At 50.8% G+C, this 13,009-nt stretch overlaps 1 protein-coding gene across 1 annotated transcript in view; it reads left to right on the top strand.

Moving 5' to 3' along the window:
* Positions 1-12,734, top strand: part of LOC137305629 (proline-rich protein 12-like) — a 58,953-nt gene extending 46,219 nt beyond the window's left edge. Inside the window, exons 11-16 of the mRNA XM_067974506.1 lie at positions 132-334; positions 1,865-1,990; positions 3,578-3,675; positions 6,826-6,978; positions 8,108-8,203; positions 12,207-12,734. Coding sequence (XP_067830607.1) covers positions 132-334; positions 1,865-1,990; positions 3,578-3,675; positions 6,826-6,978; positions 8,108-8,203; positions 12,207-12,347 — 817 coding nt within the window. The 3' untranslated portion in view covers positions 12,348-12,734. The remainder of the gene's footprint in view (positions 1-131; positions 335-1,864; positions 1,991-3,577; positions 3,676-6,825; positions 6,979-8,107; positions 8,204-12,206) is intronic.
* Positions 12,735-13,009: the final 275 nt, after the last annotated feature.

The following is a 13,009-nucleotide window of genomic DNA, read 5'->3' as shown; positions in this document are numbered from 1 at the left end:
CTCTCAGCCTGCCTGAGATCCCAATGAACTTTGCCCTGACAGGGTTGAGGGGTTTAGAGTCTCTTATCTGTAATGTCACTTTATTGATTTTTTTTTTTAATGGCGCTAACTTGTCACGTTTGGTGCTTCAGGCGGCAGAGCCAGACTAAGACCACTCCGAACCGGGTCCCGGTTGTGGTTAAACCAGAGCCACCAGCTCGCCCGGCACCGAAACCCAAACAGAGACCATCCAAAGCCAAGGCCGAACCCCCTCCGAAAAAGAGGAAAAAATGGCTGAAAGAGGTTGCCTCGTCTTCAGAATCGGACTCGACGCCAAACCAACAGAGTGAAGAGGGTGAGGGTCTTCGTTTGTTTGCTCTCCGCCTTGTGTTATGTTGACTGCTGGGTCTTTCCATTTGGATTTTTTTGGGGGAGAATATTTTGGAGGTCAGAGATCGGGGGAGATTGGAGTACTTTCCACTTTTGGGATCCAGTTCTACTCCCAAACACTCCCAGAGCAGGTACAGCACGGGTTAGATGCAGAGTAAAGCTCCCTCTACACTGTCCCATCAAACACTCCCAGGGCAGGTACAGCATGGGTTAAATACAGAGTAAAGCTCCCTCTACACTGTCCCATCAAACACTCCCAGGGCAGGTACAGCACGGGTTAGATACAGAGTAACGCTCCCTCTACACTGTCCCATCAAACACCCCCAGGGCAGGTACAGCATGGGTTAAATACAGAGTACAGCTCCCTCTACACTGTCCCATCAAACACTCCCAGGGCAGGTACAGCACGGGTTAGATACAGAGTAAAGCTCCCTCTACACTGTCCCATCAAACACTCCCAGGGCAGGTATAACATGGGTTATGTTGCAGAGTAAAATTGCATGTACATTAGCCCAATAAAATACTTCAACCCCCCTCGCCCACCCATCCGAGTGTAAAATCTCATTCCCACACCCACCATCTTACAGCCTCTCTGAGTGCGATTGACAATTTGCACCAGACTAAAGGGGTCGGCCATTTAGGACTGAGATGAGGAGAAATTTCTTCACTCAGAGGGTGGTGAATCTTTGGAATTCTCTACCCCAGAGGGCTGTGGAGGCTCAGTCATTGAGTACATTCAAAACAGAGATCGATAGATTTCTAGATATTAAAGGCATCAAGGGATATGGGGATGGTGCAGGAAAATGGCGTTGAGGTAGAAGATCAGCCATGATCTGATTGAATGGCGGAGCAGGCTCGAGGGGCTGAATGGCCTCCTCCTGCTCCTATTTCTTACGAAGGCTCGATGAGAGTTGTAGGCTTGTGAATGCCATTTCGACACTGTGCCAAACTCACCGGAGGGGGTGAATGGGTCAGTACGAGGGAGAGGCACTGTACAGCGATGCTTTTAAGTAAATTGGAGCTGTGCACTATCTGCAGATCTGTGGACCTCGTGCGTGATCAGAGCTAATAACCAGTCCAAGAGTCCGTTAATTTCTTGATTGTTTCTCAGCTGCTGCAAAAATAATCTCCCCCTCGGGATCATTTGTACAAAGTAAACGCAGTAAACGGATTTTGGAACAGCAAATAAATCACTGAGCACGGCTGGAATTCCAGACAGTCCATTGCATTCGCAAACAGCTTAGATTTTACAGTGTTGGTGCATTTGCTGCACATCTCGGGCTGACACACTAATTGCAGGAGCGGACAATGATACAGTGGGCACTGGAATTTATACTGGGGTGGGGGGCAAAAGTTGATCCAAAATATGACAAATGGAATTAAGGATGCAATCAGAAAGTGCACAGGGATGTAAGATTTTTAATGTATTGACGGCGTGTATAAATCTTTTAAAAAGGGAAGGGGTTAACCATGAGTGTTCTCCCCTGTGCTGCAGAACGTATCCCCACTGGACGCATCCTGAACACACGGGCAATGAAGGAGATGTACAAGAGTTACATTGAGTTACTGGTCAGTGCTGCACTCGACCCGGCCATGATCGAGACTATCGAGGCCAACAATGGTAGGACTTCAAATAATCTCACAAACTTTTTGAGTGAGATACTCAGCTTTATTCCATTCCAATTATTTCCTCTTCTCCCTACTTCATTCTCCCCCTCCCCTCGCTCCATTCTCTCCCCTCCCCTCCCCCCCCCCCCCCCCCCGGTCCTTTCACCTCCCCTCACTCCTTTCTCTCCCCCTCCCCTCACTCCTTTCTCTCCCCCTCCCCGCTCGCTCCTTTCTCTCTCTTTCCCCTCCCCCCTCGCTCCTTTCTCTTCCCCCCCCCCCCCCCCGGTCCTTTCCCCCCCCCCTCGCTCCTTTCTCTCCCCCCCCACCCTCGCTCCTTTCTCTCCCCCCCCCCCCCCCCCCTCGCTCCTTTCTCTCCCCCCGCCCCCCCTCGCTCCTTTCTCTCCCCCCGCCCCCCCTCGCTCCTTTCTCTCCCCCCGCCCCCCCTCGCTCCTTTCTCTCTCCCCCCCCCGCTCCTTCCTCTCCCCCCCCCCCTCGCTCCTTTCTCTTCTCCCCCCCCCTCGCTCCTTTCTCTCCCCCCGCCCCCCCTCGCTCCTTTCTCTCCCCCCGCCCCCCCTCGCTCCTTTCTCTCCCCCCGCCCCCCCTCGCTCCTTTCTCTCCCCCCGCCCCCCCTCGCTCCTTTCTCTCCCCCCGCCCCCCCCTCGCTCCTTTCTCTCTCCCCCCCCGCTCCTTCCTCTCCCCCCCCCCCTCGCTCCTTTCTCTCCCCCCGCCCCCCCTCGCTCCTTTCTCTCCCCCCGCCCCCCCTCGCTCCTTTCTCTCCCCCCGCCCCCCCTCGCTCCTTTCTCTCCCCCCGCCCCCCCCCGCTCCTTCCTCCCCCCCCCCCCCGCTCCTTTCTCTCCCCCCCTCCCCTCGCCCCTTTCTCCCCCTCCCCTCGCCCCTTTCTCCCCCTCCCCTCGCCCCTTTCTCCCCCTCCCCTCGCCCCTTTCTCCCCCTCCCCTCGCCCCTTTCTCCCCCTCCCCTCGCCCCTTTCTCCCCCTCCCCTCGCCCCTTTCTCCCCCCCCCGCTCACCCCTTTCTCCCCCTCCCCTCGCCCCTTTCTCCCCCTCCCCTCGCCCCTTTCTCCCCCCCCCGCTCGCTCCTTTCTCCCCCTCCCCTCGCTCCTTTCTCCCCCTCCCCTCGCTCCTTTCTCCCCCTCCCCTCGCTCCTTTCTCCCCCTCCCCTCGCCCCTTTCTCCCCCTCCCCTCGCCCCTTTCTCCCCCTCCCCTCGCCCCTTTCTCCCCCTCCCCTCGCCCCTTTCTCCCCCTCCCCTCGCCCCTTTCTCCCCCTCCCCTCGCCCCTTTCTCCCCTCGCCCCTTTCTCCCCCTCCCCTCGCCCCTTTCTCCCCCTCCCCTCGCCCCTTTCTCCCCCTCCCCTCGCCCCTTTCTCCCCCTCCCCTCGCCCCTTTCTACCTCCCGCTCGATCTCTGCGCCTTATTCACTCTTTGCATCCTGATCCCTCCCTTCCTCTGGTTCACTCCACCGTGTGCTGAATGAAATTCTATGTCTAGAAGAAAAGTTTGTTAAAGTTTCTGAAAATGCTGCTGAGTGAATCTGCCTCTGGAATTGTCGATCGCTGCTGATTTAAAGCTTTGCTTCTTGCTGCAGACGAACTTTATTTACCAACCATGAAGAAGATCGACGGCATTTTAACAGAACACAAGAAACGAGTGACAAAACGGGTCTCTCTCAGCTCCCCAATCCAGGTACCGGCTCTCACTGCTATTTGCCTAAAGTTTAATACGTAAAGCCTAAGTCTCAGTGCTCATTCCTGATGTTGTTCTGGTGTTGAGGTTCACGTCAAACAGATCAGTACTGAGGGCCCTGATGACTCAGTTGCTAAATGCACTGCTCTCAGGGTGGAACAGAACTTTAGAGACTACAACATCATGCATTTATATAGCGCCTTTAACGCAGTGAAACGGCCCAAGGCGCTTCACAGGAGCGTAATCAGACAAAATATTGTGACGTGGAGATGCCGGTGATGGACTGGGGTGGACAAATGTAAGGAGTCGCACAGCAGGTTATAGTCCAACAGCTTTATTTGGAATCACAAGCTTTCGGAGCTTTCCTCCTTCGTCAGGTGAGTGTAGGATTCCGTAAATGCACAGCATATATAGTCAGAGAACAATGCCTGGTGATTACAGATAATCTTTCCAACTGCCTGTTATCACACCTCGGCAGAGAGATAATCAAAGGAGTGAATGGTGTTCAGACAGAGAAACATTACATCCCAAACTACTGAGTACACAAGCGGTCATAACACAAAGACAGAGCGAGAGAGAGAGAGAGAGAAACACCCGAAAGGCAGAGAAAGAGAGAGAATGACCAGTTGTATTAAAAACAGATAATTTTTTTTGCTGGTGGGGTTACGTGTAGCGTGACATGAACCCAAGATCCCGGTTGAGGCCGTCCTCATGGGTGCGGAACTTGGCTATCAATTTCTGCTCGACGATTTTGCGTTGTCGTGTGTCTCGAAGGCCGCCTTGGAGAACGCTTAACCCGAAGATCGGTGGCTGAATGTCCTTGACTGCTGAAGTGTTCCCCGACTGGGAGGGAACCCTCCTGTCTGGCGACACCGAGCCAAAGAAGGAGACATTAGGACAGAAAAGCTTGGTCAAAGAGGTAGGTTTTAAAGAGTGTCTTAAAGGAGGAGAGAGAGGCGGAGAGGTTTCGGGGGGGGTTTCCAGAGCTTAGGGCCTAGACGGCTGAAGGCACGGCCGCCAATGGTGGAGCGATGAAAATCGGGGGATGCGCAAGAGGCCGGAATTGGAGGAGCGCAGAGATCTCGGAGGGTTTGTGGGGCTGGAGGAGGTTACAGAGATAGGGAGGGGGCGAGGCCATGGAGGGATTTGAAAACAAGGATGGGAATTTTAAAATGGAGGTGTTGGTGACGATTCCTGTTGGCTTGTGTCAGCGATTGGGAAGTTATGTTTGGCCTCTTGTGCTCCCGGGCTGGGGAGGGGGAGAAAAATCAACCAGGGATCCTGACCGCCATCCACTTGGCTCCTGATGGAAAGTACAGATATCAGGCGGGGGACAGGATCAGCCTCGGCTGTGATGCCCTCCACAGTCGGATAGCCCGGTGACACTCGCTGCCTATGCTCGCACGTGATAGATGTCCACTCAGGTGGGGTGCCAGCACCCATGGAGCAGTGGGCAGGGGGGGGGGAGGCGGAATTTGTGGGGGGGGTGGCGGAATTGGGTGGGAATTGGAGAGGGGGAGGGGCGGACAGTCGGAGCAACCGGAGAAAAGCAGGCAGTGCGCCTGGATCCAGGAAACGAGAACACGGGCAAGAGATGTGATAGAATTAGAATCGTAGGATGATAGAGCAGCAGAGAAGGAGGCCATTCGGCCCATCATGTCTGTGCTACTTTTTGAAAGAAATTAGTCCCACTCCCCCCTGCTCTTTCCCCAGAGCCCTGCAAATTTTTCCTCTTCAAGTGTTCATCCAATTCCCTTTTGAAAGTTACTATTGAATCTGCTTCCACCGCCCTTTCAGGCAGTGCGTTCCAGATCATAACAACTCGCTGCCTTAAAAAAAAATTCTCATCTCCTCTCTGGTTCTTTTGCCAATTATCTTAAATCTGCATCCTCTGGTTACCGACCCTTCTGCCACAGGAAACAGTTTCTCCTTATTTACTCTATCAGAACCCCTCGTAATTTTGAACACCTCTATCAAATCTCCCCTTAACTTTCCACATAACTCAAGTCCCTCATCCCTGGTAACAGTCTAATAAATCACCTCTGCTCCCTCTCCGAGGCCTAGCCATCCTTCCTAAAGTTGGACGTGCTTTTGGGAATACCTGATAAGGGATTAAGTAAACGTAAGTTTGTTCTTTACCTACTGTATACTGTCAAGCCAGGTGACAAACTCATAGGCACTGCTGGTGGGAGCGGGACACTGCACATATGATTCAGGGGCACAATCCACTGTGAGTGAGGTATTACAGTAAGTGTGAGGTATTATCTTTTGGTAGGAAGAATAAGGAGGCCACATACTTCTTGGATAATAAGAGTCTAAATGGGGTAGAAGAGAAGAGGGATTTGGGGGTACAGATACACAAATTACTAAAAGCAGGTTAATAAGGCAAACCAAGCACTGGGGTTCATTTCTAGAGTGATAGAATTGAAAAGCAGAGAAGTTATGTTAAACTTGTATAGAATCTTGGTTAGACCACACTTGGAGTACTGTGCACAGTTCTGGTCTCCATATTATAAAAAGGATGCAGAGGCACTGGAGAAGGTGCAAAGAAGATTTACCGGGATGAAACCAGAATTGAGAGGTTATACCTATCGGGAAAGATTGAACAGGCTGGGGCTCTTTTCTCCAGAAAAGAGAAGACTGAGGGGTGACCTGATAGAGGACTTTAAGATTGTGAAAGGGTTTTGATGGGGTAGACGTAGAGAATATGTTTCCACTTGCGGGGGAGACCAGAACTAGGGGCCATAAATATAAAATAGTCCCTAGTAAATCCGATAGGGAATTCAGGAGAAACTTCTTCACCCAGAGAGTGGTGAGAATGTGGAACTCGCTACCAGAAGGAACAGTTGAGGTGAATAGCGTAGATGCATTTAAGGGGAAGCTGGATAAACACATGAGGGAGAAAGGAATAGAAGGATATGCAGATGGGGTTAGATGAAGTAGGGAGGGAAGACGCTTGCGTGGAGCATAAACACCAGCACGGACCTGTTGGGCCGAATGGCCTGTTTCTGTACCGTACATTCTATGTAATATATTGAACACAACTAAACTGTATTGTGTGCCTCCATACTGAGGAAAGAAAGAATTAAATCAGTGTTGTCGGGTCAGTCCTATGTCGTATATTTTGACCGTGTTTCGGGCGTGTTGCAGGAGGGTTTGCAGACGTTCCCTCAGCTCGTTGTCGAGGATTGCGAGGGGGAGCGCAAGGATAACCCCACCTGCTCTGTGAAGCTAAAAGTGGCCGGCACGCCCTATAACAGGAAGACGCTGAACCAGCTGAAGAAGAATGTACCGCGGCCACAGGTAAGGCAAGCCCCCCACCCCTGGTTCGGGTGGGTATTGAGTGTAAAAGTGCCTCTTGATGCCCTAAAGATCAGGAGGTCCCAGATGCGGAGTCAGATTGCTCTACACCGCGACCCCCTTTTTTTGCTGGAAAGTAGGGCGTTGGGTGAGGACGGTGGCACTGGAGATTGGTTGTGATGCTCCTAATGTCGAATAGCTGGCCGGCCGTCACTCTTCCGCATGGCCACCTGGCTGAGACACCAGAGGACGGACCGGTACCTGTGGAATCGTACCCATTACAAGAGTCAGTGCAGTTACGCTGGAAGTTAGGAACAGGAGGAGGCCGTTCAGCCCCTCGAGCCTGTTCCACTCAATTCATCCAGATTATGCCTCGACTCTATTTACCTGCCTTTGATCCCTAGCCCTCGCCCAATAAAAAGGAGGAGGGGGGAGAAAATTTGGAAGAAAGAGAGGGGCTATGAATAAATGAGCATTTTTTGGGGTACAGGTGAGTGAGTGCTGCACACGGCAGTGGAACATTCAGATATCGAATGGTCCAGGGGATTACTTGTTCAACACAGCTTGTCGTCCTCTTCAGCAAAACCCAGACCATTGCTCACACTTTATTTGGAGGCTTTGCGGCAAATGAACACAAACCTCGGCATCATTTGCTAAGGGTGATAACACTCTGTTTACCACCTGTACACGCACAAGTATTGGCTACGGAAAGGTACTGGGGGGTTGGACCTGTTCCTGATTGGGGCAAGTGTCTTTATGGATAACACTTGGTCCGTGTGAAAGAAACTCCCAGACTGGTTTCGATTGCCTGAAGTGGTCGGAGAGCGATTTCCCAGAGTATCTCTTCCCTTATTGGCCCTGTTTTTTTTTTTCTGCCTCTCCAGATTACATGCTGGGAGGGGGAGGGGGGTGGCGGGGGAGTAGGAGGAGGTGGGGGGGGGGGAAATGTTTAGTCAGGATGCTCCAGCCATAGTGAGGTGTGGGACAGGCTTGATGGACCAGATGGCCTTTTCCTGCCTGTCAATTTTGTAGGTTTGTATTCAATGGGAGAAGTGTTCCTGTTGAGTTTGCAGTGGATGGTAATCCTCATATTGTGTTCCCCCGTGAGACTTTTCTTGTGCTTGTTTTCCAGGACTTCCAAGTCGAGGCGGAGAAGTCGCAGTTTTACACTTTGTTTCACTCCCTCCACCACTACAAGTACCACACATTACTGCACTGTAAGGAGCAGGTGAGCCAGCTTCCCTTCCATTTTGATATATTTTTCACTCCTTCTATATGCAACATTGGTCCATTCTTATTATTTCCCCCCCCCCTCTCGAATTGTCTCACCCCTTTACCCACCTCAATTACCCGGAGAGACTGGAGAAGCTGGGATTGTTCTCCTTTAGAGCAGAGGGGGTCAAGGGGAGATTTAATCGTGGTGTTCAAAATCATGAATGGGTTTTGATGGAGTAAATAAGATGAATTTGTTGCTACTGGCGGGAGGGTCGGTAACCAGAGGACACAGATTTAAATATAATCGGCCAGAGGGGAGACGAGGAGAATTTTATTTATGCAGCGAGTTGTTATGATCTGGAATGCACTGCCTGAAAGGGCGGTGGAAGCAGATTCAGTCATAACTTTCAAAAGGGAATTGGATAAATACTTGAAAAGGAGAAATTTGCAGGGCGATAGGGAAAGAGCAGGGAGGAGTAGGATTAATTGGTAACTCTTTCAAAGTACAGGCATGATGGGCTGAATGGCCTCCTTCTGTGCTGTATGATTCTATGAAAGGGCCGGGCCCTCAGTCCCCCAGGCCTCCTGCCCGGTGGCGTTCCGTAGTTGGGGGTGAGACTGGTGAGAGTGCCCCCCGTGGGGGCGACTCTCATTGGTATCCAGTCAGTAGAGCAGGCTCGATGGGCCGAGTGGCCTCATCCGTTCAGCACCCTGCCACAATTAAGATTTGAGGGGTGGTTTGATACCAGTGAGGCACCAGCCCATGGTGTGAGCTTCTTGTTAAAACCTGTGTCTTTTGGAGAGCAATCAGGAATGAGATGTATGATCAAAAAAAAAGAGTGAACCGCGTCATAAACCCAGTTGGAGGGTACGGTAATGGTGGTGCAGTGGTTATAGCACTGTAAGCCAGAGGTTGCAGGTTCAAATCCCACCAAGGCTAGTTGCAAAATTGAATTCTATCAATGTGGTTGATTGTTGGAGCTGGCACCAGAAAATGAGCATTAAAAGCTGCCGGATGCTTTTTTTAAAAAAACAACTCATTCCTTCAGGGAAGGTAACCTGATACCCCATTACAGTCTGGCCTACATGTGACTCTGGTCCACACTATCTGGTTGATTGTTAATGCTCCCAGGGCAGGGCAATAAATAATGCCTCACCACATCCCAAGAACAAATAGTTTATTAAAAACAAATACATGGACCTTTAGTTTGAAGTCGGATCATATTTTGATCATAGGAACAGGAGTAGGCCATTCAGCCCCTCGTGCCTGCTCCGCCATTTGATAAGATCATGGCTGATCTGTGATCGAGCTCCATATACCTGCCTTTGGCCCATATCCCTTAATACCTTTGGTTGCCAAAAAGCTATCTATCTCAGATTTAAATTTAGCAATTGAGCTGGTATCAATTGCCGTTTGCGGAAGAGAGTTCCAAACTTCTACAACCCTTTGTGTGTAGAAATGTTTTCTAATCTCGCTCCTGAAAGGTCTGGCTCTAATTTTTAGACTGTGCCCCCTACTCCTGGAATCCCAACCAGTGGAAATAGTTTCTCTCTATCCACCCTATCCGTTCCCCTTAATATCTTACAAACTTCGATCAGATCACCCCTAAACTCTCGAGAATACAACCCCAATTTGTGTAATCTCTCCTCGTAACTTAACCCTTGAAGTCCGGGTATCATTCCAGTAAACCTGCGCTGCACTCCCTCCAAGGCCAATATGTCCTTCCAAAGGTACGGTGGCCAGAACTGCTCACAGTACTCCAGGTGCGGTCTAACCAGGGTTTTGTATAGCTGCAGCATAACTTCTGCCCCCAGATCGAGGGAGATCTGGATGGCCTCCCTCTAATTCCAGCCATCGTCCTGCCTTCCTCCCCCTTGCCATTATTGAGCAGGCCACCAGGGGGCACTTAAACACTGCAGGGAGATTCATTGATAAAAAAATTCACACCAGCCCCCGGGGAACAGCCAGGTTGGCTTTAACCGAGGCCTAACTCAGGCTTTTAAAACTGTGGGAATCACTTGGGAATTTTATCCTTGACATTTTCCCAGCAGCAGGGATCGTTTCCTCAGTAGCTTATTTAGATTGTATTTTTTTAAATCGTGAATTTATTTTCATTAAAAATAGATGCTTCTTGAAATTGCACTCAGGCATAGCCTGGCTCTCTGGGGGCTGGTTACAAAATGGCTGCCCTAGCAACAATGAAGTGGAGAAGAGTTTTTGAAAGCACTATCGTGAGATTAAAAAAATTAAACCGGGTGTAATACTTTGAGCTTTCGGTGCAAAACGGATCGGGTATCCTGTGACTCGAAACCAGCACCATAATCAGTGCCATATATGAGATACTGTGCCTGGGGATTAACGGTTAACTAACAGAAATCATGGAGGATGCGCACCACAAATCTCGTTCCTTTGAAGAGCAGACAATACCACGTCATCAGACCAATACAAATAGGCTAATGCTTAATTGGAATTTTTACAATGATGCATAAAAGCAATGAGGCACAGCAAAGCTACTATGTTTTCTGGCACATAATTTTATGCCGTTTGATAAGCGGACAGGGCCTTTAGATGAAATGGACTTTTACGATGTGATGTCGTGACTGGATAATGTGCATTTACAATACAAACAGGATTCGGTTCTGTGGCCAGAATCAAAGGCAGGAGTGATCGAGCTGTGATTTATGCTGTGGAGATTTTTTTTCATGTCGTTCGTTTGAAGTCAAAAAAAATAAACTGGGAGCATAAAAGGATCTCATACCTTGTGACGTGAGCTGCTGATGTCTCGACATCACCGTCACCTTACGTTGTCCTTAATGGTTCATCAGTCAGAGTGTACGTTTGTCTGTTCCACTGTGTCAATCTGCATAAATTGCAAGGTGTCATCTCGCCTCTGAGCCAGAAGGTTGTGGGTTCAAGTCCCACTCAGGCCCCCGTCTGCCCCCCGCCTCAGTTGGATGTAAAAGATCTCACGGCTCTATTCAAAGAAGAGCAGGGGAGTTCTCCCCGGTGCCCTGACTAATATTTATCCCTCAACCAACAGTAAAACAGATGATCACATTGCTGTTTGTGGGATCTTGCTGTGCGCAAATTGTCTGCCGCGTTTCCTACATTACAACAGTGACTGCACCTCATTGGCTGTAAAGCGTTTTGGGACATCCCGAGGACATGAAAGGTGCTATATAAATGCAACTCCTACCTTAGCTTGACCTTTCAAATAGCCACAAGGCAGCTTTTTGAACAAAGGCAATGAAATAAATAAATAAAACCATCCGTTTCTCATTAAAAATGCTGATTGGTCTGGCCAGTTTTGTGTATTAGCTGCCTTTGCCCCAAATATGAGATTCCCTTCAAGATCCCTTAGAAAGAAGCGAATGAAAGACTTGCATTTATATAGCGCCTTTCACAACCTCAGCACGTCCCAAAGCGCTTCACAGCCAATGAAGTACCTTTGAAGTGTGGTCACTGTTGTAATGTAGGAAACCGGGCAGATAATTTGCGCACAGCAAGATCCCACAAACAGCAATGTGATAATGAGCAGATAATGTTTTTTTTAGTGATGTCGGTTGAGGGATAAATATTGGCCAGGACACCGGGGAGAACTCCCCTGCTCTTCTTTGAAATAGTGCCATGGGATCTTTTACGTCCACCTGAGAGGGCGGACGGGGCCTCGGTTTAACGTCTCATCCGAAAGACGGCAGCTCCGACAGTGCAGCACTCCCTCTGTACCGCACTGGGAGCGTCGGCCTGGATTATGTGCTCAAATCTCTGGAGTGGGACTTGAACCCTCAACCTTCCGACTCCCAAGAGGCGAGAGCGCACCCTAAAACGATATCGAAATCTCCCTGATTCGTCACACCAGGACCCAGACGACAAAGAAATGAACGGTTTTAAGTCCAGCGGAAAAACTCCGCCCCGTGATTCATTGTTGTTTTTTGAGGGAATCCAGTCCCGCGGAACGGGTGATGGTATAAACGAACCTCATTTTTTTTGTGTTTGTGCTTGCGTTCTCTCGCAGACAGATACGCTGTCGGAAGTGAACGAGGACCTGGGTCAGGAGGAAATTGTGCAGCAGTGCATGCGGAACGTGGCTTGGCTTGAGAAACTGTTTGACTCATTCAGCGAACTCCTCACACAGGTGCAGCAGCAGTGCGCGTGACACCAGGGAGCGCAAGAGACTGCCTGGGCTGTCCTCTCTCTCCTCTCTTCTCCCCACCTCCATTCCTCCCCAACTTCGCACCCTTCCCCCTCACTTCTCTCCCTCCCTCCCCTCCCCCCCCCCCTGCCCCGCTCCAATGCCGGACGCTCCGTCCGATCCGATCGCCCCCTCTCTCACGCAGGACGCGACAGTCGCTGAGGCTCGGCGTGTCCGAGGACGCCAGACGCCCGCTAACTACTTCACCGGGAATTTATTTTTTGTTTCAGTTGCTGTGTGGTGATTTCAGTGCGAAACATTGTTAAGCGTGTGAACGGCTTCTTTTCTTTCTCTTTCACCCTTCGATACGCCCGTACGGCCCGGTCCTGACCTTCTCTCAGAGTACTGAAAGGTGTCGATACGTTAGGGAGGGCGGGGGGGCAAGTGAGGGGCTTTTCTGCGAGGTGGGGGGGGGGCGCGGTTGGCGGAGGGAATCTCGGCCTGAACGAGAGGGGGACCGTTACTAACCTGCTCACTAACTGCCTCGGCGCTCCCTCGTGGCGGTGCGTTAATGTACGGGGGCGCGGGGGGCAGCGGCCGCACTGGGTGACGAGGCTGCGACAGAGAGAACGGTTTCAGTTCCTGATCTGGGGCTGAGCAGGGAATGGCCTGGGGAAGGGGGTGAG

Source organism: Heptranchias perlo, chromosome 40, assembly GCF_035084215.1.
Source record: "Heptranchias perlo isolate sHepPer1 chromosome 40, sHepPer1.hap1, whole genome shotgun sequence".
NCBI classification, from domain to species: Eukaryota; Metazoa; Chordata; class Chondrichthyes; order Hexanchiformes; family Hexanchidae; genus Heptranchias; species Heptranchias perlo.
Note: the sequence above shows the minus strand (reverse complement) of the source record. Positions and strands in the feature narration are given on the sequence as shown.